Raw genomic sequence first — 13,980 nt, 5'->3', positions numbered from 1 at the left:
CTGGAATCTTTTTATTGTTTGAACTGTCGTAACTGTAGTGAGAAGGTTGCACTGTTTCCATTTAACAGACGAGTCAAAGGGGCCGCTAAGAGTTTAGGAAATATGCTAAGAGTAAGTAATGGCAGAATCAGAACTCTAATCCAGGTACATTTGAATCTACAATTAATGCTTTTAACCATTACCCTCAAGTGACTTGGATGCTATAAAAAGCTATAGTTAAATGTCTTATGAATTTTAAAATGTCAACTCTTTGGAAACTGAGGATGACATCTACAGCAGTAGTCGAAGTCTCTGTGGATGGTATCTTCCAAGGGGAGGGTGCTAAGAGGGGCCATCGCTGTCCGCGTGTCCTTAGCCCCTTGCATTTTCTTGAGGCCCGTCTGTATTTGGAAGTATTAGATAACTACTGCTACTCCTGTAGCAGAAAATTTAGTTATGTAAAGATTCGGCTCCAGACAGGCTTTCTTCCAAGGAGCGCAGGAAGACAGAAGAACTATGTTGAGAGAACACACAGAACTGTCAAAGTCACATAAGAGGCAAAACTATACCTTAAAGTCATGTCTTCTAGCCACAACCCCAGAGGAGCTCTTTCTGTTTGAGTTTGCCTTAATAACCCAAGGAAATACAGACCCCATCGATAATTTCCATTTTTATAGCTATTTTCTAGGTTTTCCAATTTGTATGTTAGGCTAGAACTAAATAAATATCTTGTATTCTTATTTCTTCTTTCAAAGTTTGAAGCAACTTCTCCAAGATATTTCTTTCATGAAGCTGTCAATTGGGGTGAGAGCAAAATAAAAGGTCAGTGCTACATCTGTATTTTTGTATTCACTTTCTCAAAAGACCTCTGTAGTGGGATAGATTGAATGAACTCTTTACTGCTTTCATATAACTCATGAAGGAAACTGTACCAGGTGGTAATAACACTTAGTAATAGTTTAAGTTCACTTCGTAAAGAAATTTGAATTATCTTGGACATAACTAGCACTCACACATACAAAGCTGATAAACTATGAATAGGACGGGGTATCAGTCCTTTTTTCTGTATCAATTACTTGTTCCTTGATTCTTTGACATAGCTATTTTTGCATACCAGTTTCCTGTTTCCTTTAAACAGAATGCTGATGGTAGTTTGAAATTTAACTCAAGTTTTTGTTGCATTGAAAATAACAAGAAATCCCGCTGGTCTTAGCCTGATACTTATTTTCAGGAGAATAAACAAGGCTTGTACATACATTTTTGAAGGAGATGGATTTGTTTTTCTGAATATTTAGACACTTATTCATTGGAAAAATGTAAGATTATAATGTAAGATAAAATTTAAAGGTAGATTTGCCTGTAGGGGAAGGAATTGCATTTAAATTTATGAAAAGCTTTTTTTTAAAACCTATATTTATGATCAAAGTTGAAACAGCTCATTTTTCCTCACTGAAGATTGACTTAGAGATTTGTACCTTTAAATGTAAAGAGACATTTTAGATCAATGAATCTTAAGGTAGAAGGGTTTTTAAATTCTTGCCTTCTGCAGAACTGTGATTAAATTATCACAGTTAGAAAAGTGCCTTTCGTGACCTTACAGTATTCCAGAGAGGTCCAATTTTTAATACTTTATGTGACTCAAAGGTGTCCTTAGTTCTCTTGATGTGTTCCTTAAATCCCTAGTGCTAAATTTTTGCTAGTTGCCTTTTACTCTGTCCTTATTAGAGAAAAGTTTTTCACTGTTCTTCATTTGCATTTTAAAAACTCAATCAGGAACGCATAGTTTTCTGTGTTTTCATGTCAACATAATCCTTTGAGGTGATTTTTTTTTTTTTTACAGGAAAGAAAAAATGTCTTTGATGATGGCTAGCAGTGACTATAGCTTCTGCCCCACTGATATTAAGTAGGGGTCAGAAAGAATGCGTCATTTATAATAGAGCCTAAAGACTAAGACACAAACTTCAAATGAAATGTTTAATCATTCTCTTCAAAAAATGGGAGTTTCCTTTTGAGTTTTCAACTCTGCCTGATTGGTGGAGCTAATAATGATGGGGCTATTGTTTAATATAGCACTTGCTCCTGGAGAGGGAGCTGATGGATGCAGTGGGTGCCAAACTCTGTCAACAGAATCATCTGCCGCTTGTGTATTTCTGGTTCTCGTCATGTGGGACAGGGATTCCTTACATGGGAACTTGACCTTTAAATTGCCCAAAAGAGGCTAACCTTTGCTCTCAGGGTAGTATGAGATGTGAAAGCCTGTCTTTCTTGTTTCACAGCACACATAATGAAATGGACTAGATAGAGATTTGACGGATTTAATTTTTAATTCATCAAGCAAGAGACCCAGGATTCTGTTTGAGTTAAAAAATGATTATAGTTAGTCCAAGCTAAATCATGGCATATTATGTTTATAAGAACTGATGCAGGCCAGCAGATAACTTATTTTTGTTTCTCAGGTTCTTGCCCTCATGAATGCCTTAACGGGGCTTTCTGTTCTAAGACTGGTACATGTGACTGTCAAATATTTCAGGCACTTGGGACAAGGTGCCAGATTGGTAAGTTTCAGGGATACTTACGAGAGAATTATGAGATGCTGAAGAAAGCATTAAGATGTAACTTGCTACATCAGTGTTCATCCATTTGGAGTTGGAAAAATCATTTTGTATGTTACGTACAGTGCTCACCATTCATTCTCAATAATTTAGAAATGATTTAAAAGAAAGTAGAATGAACTCTTTCCTTTCTTATTCATCTTTACTATTTCAAATACTATTTTGTCAAATATTTTTCCCACTTTAGATGGTACTATACCTTTAAAATGAGGTTCTCATTCATTTCTCTTTTGCTTTATACATATATATATATATATATATATACAGATTATCCCATCGAATAATGTTAATTGAGGTAAAGTAGGTTTTTGTATCTTTTTTTGTATGTTTTGTATCTCTTTGCAGATTATAGATTCTAACTTCTACAAATTATACTTTCACACTCTGCCCTCCACCAGTGACCCAACAATCCTCTACCAAGAGCTATTGGGCCCTTCACTCCCCCCCTTCCACTCCACTAGCCTTCCACTCTGTTGCCTCAGTTTTGCAGTCAGAATTTATTATTGGTTTGGTTTTGAGACCTGAAACTGTAAGACATATTGAGGAAAAAAACAGGTAAAATACTCCACAACACTGACTCTTTTGCTTTATAAATTAGAATTGCTATTAGAAGGGACTGATTCTTCCTGGCTTTGAATTAATTGGACATTCCATACATAAAAATAATAATGGTCACTGAAAACTCTTCAAAGGCTGAGGATTCCCAAAACTATTTTTATGCACGGTGTCTAACATAGGATCCTATGTCAATAATGATCAGTAAATATTGCTTAATGAGTGCTTATTCAGTGTCGGCAAGACCAAGAATTGCATTTGTGACATGGGCTCTGAAGGAAAGTACAAGAATTTATGAAAATATACAGCAGAGGTAGGCTGTACTGTCAGAGAAGACTGCCTGAGGAATGAGCCACTCTGTGTGGGTTTTCTTACTGAAAAGGCCAAAGGTAGTCAAAGCTAATAAATTTAGGTAAAAATTATAAAAAGATGAATTGTGTCTTACCTTTATGCTCCTGTAGAGTATATTAAAATGCTTTTTATATACTGAGTGGTCTGTAAATATTAATCTCCATAATTTTCTAAAAGGGATGGTCTTGAAAATCTAAATAGACTAGAGGTCTATCCAGAAGGGTAGGAAAGGGAGGTAGGCATGAAGATAACAGCAGATGAAGTTGTATGATTTCACATGAACATTGTTTGAAATTTGGTCAGTGTGAGGTCATGAATTCCTCAGTTCCAGCAAACTTTGGATGACTAATACTCCCACATATAGAAATTTTTTTTTAGATCAGTGATTATTTTTCTTTGTGGATGCTATTAAGATATTTTCGAACAAATTAAGAAGACTAGAACATTCTACTGTTATCTATGCTCATTTTTAGGACTTTTAGTGCTGACATTTCTTCCTTTTCTGAGTCACTGTATTTTCTTTATGCCTGTTACCTTTCACCTTATCATTCTACTCCTCCTCTCTTTCGGAGCCTTGCTTTGGAAGCAAAAATTAAGGAAGTTTCTAGCATACATTTTTCCTTTAAAATAACATAGAGACCGTGTTTTATTTCCGGGGTGTTTGATAGTTTTGAAAGCAGCTAGAAATGTTATGTTACTTATTGCTTCCTGTGATAAAGACCACCAAAGAAGAAAATGTTTATTGTGATTAAAAAAAAAAAAACACATAGAATCACTTTCCATGACTGAACCTTGTTAGAAATCAGTATAGTCCGTATTATTCCACTAAATACTATCTTATTTCTTTTCAGTGCCAAACATGGGCAATGGTAGAGATGGGATTTGCAAAACCTGGGGCCAGTACCACTTTGAAACATTTGATGGCATCTATTATTACTTCCCAGGAAACTGTTCTTACATTTTTGCAAAGGACTGTGATAATTTGGAGCCTCGGTACACTGTATGGGTAGGTGATTTTAGGATATAATTAACTTAAAATTTAATTCTGGCAAAGAGTATGCTTTTAAAATACTGGGAAACTAAATGAAAATATATAATAATCATAGCATGAGTACTTTGGGCTGTGACTGGGGAAGGAGACGTGCTGGTCCCTAGTGTGACAGGCCACATTTGCAACTGTATGGAATACAGTTCTGTTGAGATGGGGCCTAGGATTAGGAGGAGAAGGGCTTGGGGCCATGTGGGAAGGATTTATAGGCAATTCATAAATGTCTGTCATGAATGTCATAATATCAATACTAGTTCTTATCTCCATTCTTCAGATTTATTTGATCAGTTTGAGGAGTGGATGGATTTAGACACCAAACATATTATTCATATTACATGTTTCCTTCTTGACACTTCCATTATGATGCCCACCCGGATTGATTTTTAAGACCAACAACCCTCAGTGTGAGCATAGGAATTATATGAACACTGCCCAGTAGATTTGAAGACAGGCAGCTAATTACTAGGTAGATTGTTACGTATGATTGAGCTCAGAGAGTTAGTTCTTAGTTGCAGAATTCTTGATTCAAAAATATTCCTAGGAGACATCTTAAAAGGTAAGTGGCAGAGTGACTCATAGAAATAAGGAAGCCAGGAATCTCCTCCCCTGCTCAGTATCTTGCCGTGAATTTCAAGTTGTCTCAAAATACAACCAGGAAACTGCTGTGCTCTCCAGTCTGGAAACTGAAACTCTCCATAGCTTTATTTTCTGCATGTCTGTTTTCTTTTTCTAATTATGTTAGAGTTGCCTAAATTCTCTTCTCTCTTCAGGTGAGGCAAATATTAAATAGTAGGCTGTGAATCTTTTTAAGAGCAACAAATGGTTTTGACCCAGAAAGAAAATGAAGTCTACTGAAAGTTAACTTATGGGGCACAAGGATAAAGAATTGGAGGTGTCTGTAGATTGGGGAGTTAGTAGAATGCATCTTTAGGGCTACTTGCAGGGCTACTGTTCTCAGTCATTTATGTCCTCTTCTCCTTCATTTTCTTACTGGGTTTATCACTGATACGCCTTCTGACCCTCTCATTGAAATGTTCTTGTTCAGTGTCTGACCCTTTTGAGGACTAAGGTGTCAGCTTAATAGATAATATATCTATCACACACAGTGCTGTACTGTGCTTCCAGAGCTAATAGATAGTGTTTTTACTTGGCCTTGTGAGGGATTTGCTTTCAAATCCACTTATTTGAAATGTCATCTTTGCTGTGATTATAGAAACAGTTTACTTCTTTTGCAAAAAATTTGAAAAATTCAGAAAAACATAAGACACCACATTAGATTTTTTATTCAAGAGTTATCATTGCTAATGGCATATTTCCTTCTAGAATTTCTCTCTGGATTTTGTACACATTTGTAATATTGAAATCATACTATGTATAATTTTCTGTCCTCTCTTTTTACCTAATTTATATTAAGAACTTTCTTCAATGTCAGATATTTTTGATAAACACATTTTATTGTTCCAATTAATTAAATACTCAAATTATTCAATTATGCTCTATTTTTGAGATTTACTTTTTTTTAAGATTTATTTATTTATGCATACAAAAACTGGGGCACAGGCCAGAGGTGCAGGGGTAAGAGGATTCACCAGAACAGGCAGACGGACTGAAATACACTGCTGAGGGGAACAGTGGGTGAGACAGGAGAGGTCTGCTGTGCCATGTGGGTAGCTCCCTGGCAGGCTGGGGATTGAACTCGTGCTGCAGTGGCTGTGGATAGCTTCACAGGACAGTGCTTAACTCCTTGTGCCACCAGGAAGGCCTTATTTTTGAGATTTAGATAATAAAATATTTTCAGCTTTTTAAAAATAAATATTGATGAAATATTTGTTTATATATGTTTAGACTCCTGGTTATTTTTTCTTCTGTAAATTCAATTTTATTTTTGTAATAAAACTAGACATAGTTTAAAAGATTATAGCCAGGTATACAAACCAAAAAAAAAAAAAATAGCACTTTCTTCAGCAGGGATTGGACTACCCAAAAGAAAGATGTCAACTTATTTTTTTGATAACTTCAACTATTTTCACATCAACTTTCACATCATCTATTTCACATCAACTCTGGCTTTTATCTTTTGTGGCAAAACATGCTCTTATTTCCTTATTTTTCAAAATAGGCTTAATCTGTTCATTCCTGCTATGGAAATAGAGGAATCATCTCTGTTGTATCTCCTTTCCTGCCCCTAACACACTCCTTACCTTCTTTTAGTAGAATTATATCACCAGCTAAATTATATCATTAGTTAAATTATGTGTTTTCTTTTTACAATATTGTCATTTATATATTATACATCTATGAGAAATATCTTCCCTTTATCCTCAGGATTCTGAGATTTTATGATTCTGAGATTTTTGTTTCATTATTATCCTATTATGTACTTGGAGGGACCTTTCAGACTTTATAAATCTTTCAGTTTTGGAGTAATGTTTCTTTCTTAATTTCCTCTTTTTTAGAAATTCTATTCAGATATCAGAACTCCTGAACTAAGTGATTGATTTCTTAATTTTCTCATCGATTCTCCCATATTGATTTTATTTTTTGTTATATGTTTGAGAGTTTTTTTTCCAATTCTTAGATATTTATCCCCTAGCCATTCTATTCAGTTGTATTTCTCCTATCATATTATTAATATCCAGTTATTTATTTTATTCTTCGAAATTCATTTTAACAGTATTTTATTCTTATTTCTTTTTTTTTTTTATAGAGGCATGTTTTCTTTCTTTATTTGTTTGTTTGTTTTTTGTTTATACATGCACTGGGTACAGTCAGAAGCGCAGGAGGGTGAGAGAATTCACCAGAGCCAGAGCGGGGAGCAGAGCAGGCAGAAGGACGGAAGTACACTGCTGAGGGGAGCAGCGGGCGGCAGGAGAGGTCTGCGCGCCATGCGAGACCCTCCTCCGGTGGCCGGGAAGCAGCCGGGATCGAGCCGGGGATTGAACCGGCGCCGCAGAGGTCGCGGGCAGCTTCGCAACCCAGCGCTCAACCGCTGCGCCACCGGGGAGGCTCTTTATTCTTATTTCTTGAATGACATATATTCTTATCTTTTAGAAGACATTAATTAAAGATTGTGGAAGTCTATTTTTCTTAATGTTTTGATTCCATTGATTTCCTTTGATTTATTTATTTGGTGTCTTTCATGTTGCTTTCGTCAAGTGACTAGTGACCCATAGATGTTTGCTCACATTTGAGAATTAGGTTCTAAAAAGTGATTGGAAGCTCTGAATATACAATGGGACTTGATCGCCTAGTAGGAGATTGATCTGAGGCCCTCAGGTTTCACTAGTTAAAGCCTTATATATTAGTATCTGTATCTCCTTTTTTCATTTTGTTTCTCTAAATTAGAGTCCACCAATATCTTGCCTGGTGTCAGATGCTAGATTCTTGGAAATTGTGACTACTTTAGGCATAATACTGTTTTGCACATGCTATTTCCTTTGCCTAGAATGGTCTTCTAGATATCCATAGGATGTGATCTTACACTGTTTTTATCATGTCACTTTCCCAGTGAGACTTTCATTGACCTCTTAATCTAAAATCGTCCTCCTGGTGGCACAAGGGGTTAAGAACCACACTATGAAGGAATCTGTAGCCTCTACAGCACGAATCCGATCCCTGCTGGCCAGGGAGCAATCCACATGGCGCAGCAGACCTCTCCTGTCTCGCCCACTGCTCCCCTCAACAGTGTATTTCAGTCAGTCTGCCTGTTCTGCTCCCCACTCTGTCTCTGGTGAATCCTCTCACCCCCTGCATCTCTGGCCTGTACTCCAGCTCTTGTATACATAAATAAATCTTTAAAAAAATAAAATAAATAAAATAAAATTGTCTTCCTACCCCTTGAAACACATTCTATTTCACTGCTTAATGTTTATCCTTGCTGTCATATTAATGTTCAATCTTTAAACTTTTTTTTTAAGATTTATTTGTTTATGCATACAAGAGCTGGGGTACAGCCCAGAGATGTGGGGGGTCAGAGGATCCAGCAGAGACAGGGTAGGGAATAGAACAGGCAGACTGACTGAAATACACTGCTGAGGGGAGCAGCGGGCAAGACAGGAGAGGTCTGCCTCGCCATGGCCAGGCAGTTTTCTCCCTGGCCAGCTGGGGATCAAACTTGTGCTGCAGAGTCTGTGGATTGCTTCATAGTGCGGTGCTTAACCCCTTGTGCCACAAGGGAGGCCCCAATCTTTAAACTTTAATTGTTAAAATTTTTTATTATATTACATTTTTTTGAGGTAACATTGGTTTACAGCACCTCCTATGATTCAGAGGTATAGATTCACACCTCTTCAGATGTATGTTACCACATTACACCCACCAGCAATGCGAATATTGGCTTAGTAAACATTGAATTCTTGCATTGTTAAACACAGATCTTAGCACTGATGATTTTCCTGATCACTTTTATGCTTAGAAAGTTCTTTTCCATCTACACGGTTTTCTATATTGTCTTTCAGTTATTCTATGGTTTCATCTTTTATACTTCACTTTTTGGACCTTCTGAAATGAATTTTGGTAGGGTAAGATAATCTATTGTTCTCCTTTCTTCCTTTCTCCTGTTCTTCTTTCATCTTTTCTTTTTTATTTTCATTTTTCTATTACTTGTAAACTACTTTTCCCATAATTTTTTTTTCAGAAGTAAGCTATCATCCCTAAAGTATCTAGACAATTTTTTTTTAGTAATTATCTAACCAGTAAAATGTGAACATGAAAATTATACATGTATGTCTTTGTTGTTTTGCTATCAGAACTATTTTTGCTGCAATACATACCATGTAGTTTTGGAGTATTAACATACAGCATTTACAGATTCAGGTGATTTTAAAATAAACTGGATTAGCATGGGCTTTATGAAGTTATTTCTGTTGTCTAATATCTGAGGCAAATATTTTTTTTCTTGAAAATTCTAAATGTATTTATGTTTTGTAAGTGGTCATGGGACTAATGGTGGTATGGAGCTATAGACATACATTATAGTTTCAAATGAAGGCATATATATGTGTTGTTGCTTCCTATATTTCTTTTGTTTTTCCTCCCTTTAAGGTTCATAATAGCCCTAGGTGCCTTGGTTCAGTGTATTATTGTTATCGGTCAATCAGCTTGTTCTTTTCAGACCAAGAGGAAATTCGAATTTATGGTCATGAAATAAAAAAGGATGGAATCAGGTAAGATATACTGAATGATATGATGATAACAGTAGCATAGGTTAATAAAATTTCCAAACTGGAAGTGAATTGTGGAGAGTAAGAAAAGAAGATTTCTTTTCAATAGTAGCCTTAAAGTGATATTGCGCAGATATCAAAACTTTAATACTTTGTGAGGCTGACTAGGTAGCCACAGAACTCATCAGTTTAACTTTGAATAGGTAGTGATTGGGTTACCATGTCTTTTTCTTTTTCTGTTGTATTATTTTGACAATTGTTGACAATGGTTGACAGTGGTTGACAATGGTTTACAATATCACATGTTGTAAATTCAGGCATAGGTTCATACTTTTATCACATCTCTTCCTAAGAGAGATTCAGAAGAAATCTTCATAGTTCAACTCTTCAATTATTTTTGCCATTAAAAAACATCTTTTCTTTTCCTATTTCCCCAACCTTTTATTTTTTTTGAAGGGTAAACTTAAACTAAAACTTTATCACTGAAAGTCCTTCTCATCTCTGTGAATGAGGTTTGGATGTCACTTAAGATTTTTCATTAGTCTTTTGACAAAGATTCCCAAGTCCATAGATGACTAAACTTGAATAGATCAGAGAAGGACCTGCTTCTGGTTTCCTATCTGCAAAGGAGAATTTTGGGGAAGGAGATGTTTATTAATTTGTAAATGGTTTGTACATTTTGAACTAGGAATGCTATGGAATAATCTACCTTCCTATCTAAATAATTACAGAGATACTCAATTTTAAATATTTCATGGCTGAGTTACGTCAGGAAAAGTAAATTATGGGATGGAATGAAACTATTCATCATCCAGAACTCACTGGCAAGTGTTTGAACCCTGAGGATTCTTTCCAGCATCGCCAGGGTAGCCAGACACTAAATCAGGCTTTGTCAGAGTGAACAGCTCTGGGTAGCCCCTCTGCCTTTGTGTTTATTTTCTTGACCATTTGGGGGCTTAGCCATTTGAATGGGAAGATATGCATTTCCATAAATGTACATATATGTGTATATGTGTGTCTTTGTCTTGGGGCCAAATTTATATGGTAATTTGGATTTTTTAATAGACCTTTTCACTGATTTATTAGTAAAATACTTAATACTAATTAGTATAATATTAAAAAACAATTTCATAATAGGTTATATGCATAAATGTAATTAAAGATCATATATATATGTAAACATTTCACAAAGTTAAATTATGTATTAACCTGTGAAATTGATTATGGTAAATAATGATGAAACTAAGTTTTTATAGCTAACAAATTCATTTGACATGCCTCACCTTCATTCTTAATGAATAAAATTAAATTTTTAAAAATAATGTAAAAGAGAAGTCAAATAAAGATGTTATTTTAAATGAACCCTATAGGGGTATTTGTTTAATCAACAAGCTCAATTTCCATACCACTCAATGGAATGTGTTGTTAGGGTAAAGTCAAAAATAGGGAATTTGGAAATAAGATTTCCAAAATGTTCCTTGTTGAATTGTATGAGCATGGAATAAATTTGATTCATTTTGCAAGGTGAAAGCAATAAGCTTTATTTTTGTTCAATATTGATTAAGATATAGAGAAATAACTAAAATATTATAATTAATTTAGCTTTCTTTTGAGTTATTAGAAACTGTTATTCATCTTCAGGATGTGGTTTCAATTAATATATCAAAAACAATATTTATATTTAAAAATAAATGAAGTAATGAATAAATGTCAGATTAAAATTATGTACAATAATTGTTGGAAATGTTAAAGACAGCACTGATTGTAAAACTCCCTTTTTATGTTTAATAGTATTGAAAAAATAACATTTTATGACATATATTGATGAAAAAGAATTTTGGACATTTGGTGTTTACATAGTATGGCTTTTATAATTCTCCTACATACAATTTCTTTTTTTTTTTTTTTTTTTTTTTTTTGTTTTTTTTTTTTTTTGTTTTTTCAAAAAATCTTTATTTTTTTTTTTTTATATAAATTTTATTGTTATATTCCCCATACAATTGCAGCCCCCCATTCTGACCCCAATCCCTCCCCTCCCGCCCCCGCCCCCCTAAAAGTGTCTCTGGTTCATAGTTTTTTGTTGATTTTGATTTTCACTTTCTTATAGTTATTCATTTTCCTGGTCCATTATTTAAGTTTTCTAGATTCCTGCTATGAGTGAGACCATCCGGTATTTTTCTTTTTCTTTTTGGCTTATTTCGCTGAGCATGATCCCTTCCAGCGCCATCCATGTTGCAGCAAATTGCATGTGTTTATCTTTTTTGAATGCTGAGTAATATTCCATGGTATATATGTACCACATCTTCTTGATCCAGTCATCTATTTTTGGGCATTTGGGTTGTTTCCAAAGCTTAGCTATTGTAAACAGTGCTGCTATAAACATAGGGGTGCAGGTGTTCTTTGGAATTGGTGTTTCTGTGTCCTTTGGGTACATACCTAGGAGTGGAATTGCTGGGTCATATGGAAGCTCTATGTTTAGTAGGTCCAGAAATCTCCACACAGCTTTCCACAGTGGTTGGACCAGTTTGCACTCCCACCAACAGTGCAGAAGAGTTCCTTTTTCTCCACACCCTCGCCAACATTTGTTGTTGCTAGTTTTTTTAATATGTGCCATTCTCACTGGTGTAAGATGGTATCTCATGGTAGTTTTGATTTGCATTTCCCTGATGACAAGTGATGTTGAACATTTTTTCATATGCCTGTTGGCCATTTGCATTTCCTCTTCAGAGAAGTTTCTTTTAAGCTCTTCTGCCCATTTTTTGACTGGATTATTTTCTTTGTTGTTGTTGAGTCTCATCAGCTCTTTGCAGATTTTTGTGATCAGTCCTTTATCATTAGTGTTGGGTGCAAAAATGTTCTCCCAGTTGGTGGGGTTTCTCTTTGTTTTTGTTATTGTCTCTTTTGCTGTGCAAAAGCTCTTTAATTTGATATAGTCCCAGCTGTTTATCTTTGCCTTCACTATCACTGCTTTGGGTGATGTGTCTGTAAAGATGTCTTTGATGTGCAAATCACGTAGTGTTTCGCCTATATTTCCTTCTATATATTTTATGGTTTCAGGTCTTATGTCTAGTTCTTTAATCCATTTTGAGTTGATTTTTGTGTATGGTGTGAGGTGGTGGTCAAGCTTCATTCTTTTGCATGTAGCGACCCAGTTTTCCCAGCACCATTTATTGAACAAACTTTCTTTGCTCCAATGCATAGTCTTTGCTCCTTTGTCAAAGATTAGTTGACCATAAATCTGTGGGTTTATTTCTGGATTTTCTATTCGATTCCATTGGTCTGTATGTCTGTTCTTGTTCCAATACCATGCAGTTTTGATGATTATGGCTTTGTAGTATAGTTTGAAGTCTGGGAGTCTGATGCCTCCATTCCCTTCTTTTTTTTTCAGGAGAGCTTTGGCTATTCGGGGTTTTTTGTGATTCCATATGAATTTCATCAATAATTGTTCTATTTCTTTGAAGAATGACATTGAAATTTTGATTGGAATAGCATTGAATCTGTATATTGCTTTTGGAAGGATGGCCATTTTAATAATGTTTATTCTTCCAATCCATGAGCAGGGGATGTCTCTCCATTTCTTTGTGTCTTCTTCTATTTCTTTTAACAGTGTTTTATAGTTTTCTTTGTATAGGTCCTTTACCTCTTTTGTTAGATTTATTCCCAAATATTTGATTTTTTTTGTTTCAATAACAAAAGGGATGGTCTTTTTGATTTCTTCTTCTTCAGATTTATTGTTTGTGTATAGGAAGGCTACTGACTTTTGCGTGTTGATTTTGTATCCTGCCACTTTACTGAACTGATTGATGAGTTGAATTAGCTTTTCTGTGGAGTTTTTGGGGTTCTCTATGTATAATATCATATCGTCTGCAAATAGTGATAGTTTGACTTCTTCTTTTCCTATTTGGATTCCTTGGATGTCTTTCTCTTGTCTTATTGCCCTGGCTAGGACTTCCAGTATTATATTGAAAAGCAATGGTGAGAGTGGACATCCTTGTCTTGTTCCAGATCTTAATGGAATTGCTTTCAGCTTTTCACCATTGAGAATGATACTGGCTGTTGGCTTGTCATAGATGGCCTTTATGATGTTGAGGTATGTTCCTTGTATCCCAAGAACTTCAAGGGCTTTTATCATGAATGGGTGTTGTACTTTGTCGAAAGCTTTCTCAGCATCTATTGATATTATCATATGGTTTTTATATTTCTTTTTGTTGATGTGTTGGATAACGTTGATTGATTTTCGGATGTTAAACCATCCTTGTGCCCCTGGGATGAA

At 35.2% G+C, this 13,980-nt stretch overlaps 1 protein-coding gene across 1 annotated transcript in view; it reads left to right on the top strand.

Annotated features, from left to right (window-relative positions):
* Positions 1–13,980, top strand: part of OTOGL (otogelin like) — a gene marked incomplete at both ends in the record, with an annotated part of 118,628 nt that overhangs the window by 5,267 nt on the left and 99,381 nt on the right. Inside the window, 4 exons of the mRNA XM_084255969.1 lie at positions 735–801; positions 2,436–2,534; positions 4,349–4,503; positions 9,589–9,710. Coding sequence (XP_084112095.1) covers positions 735–801; positions 2,436–2,534; positions 4,349–4,503; positions 9,589–9,710 — 443 coding nt within the window. The remainder of the gene's footprint in view (positions 1–734; positions 802–2,435; positions 2,535–4,348; positions 4,504–9,588; positions 9,711–13,980) is intronic.

Source organism: Talpa europaea (assembly GCF_964194135.1).
Source record: "Talpa europaea genome assembly, chromosome: 15".
NCBI lineage: Eukaryota > Metazoa > Chordata > Mammalia > Eulipotyphla > Talpidae > Talpa > Talpa europaea.
Note: the sequence above shows the minus strand (reverse complement) of the source record. Positions and strands in the feature narration are given on the sequence as shown.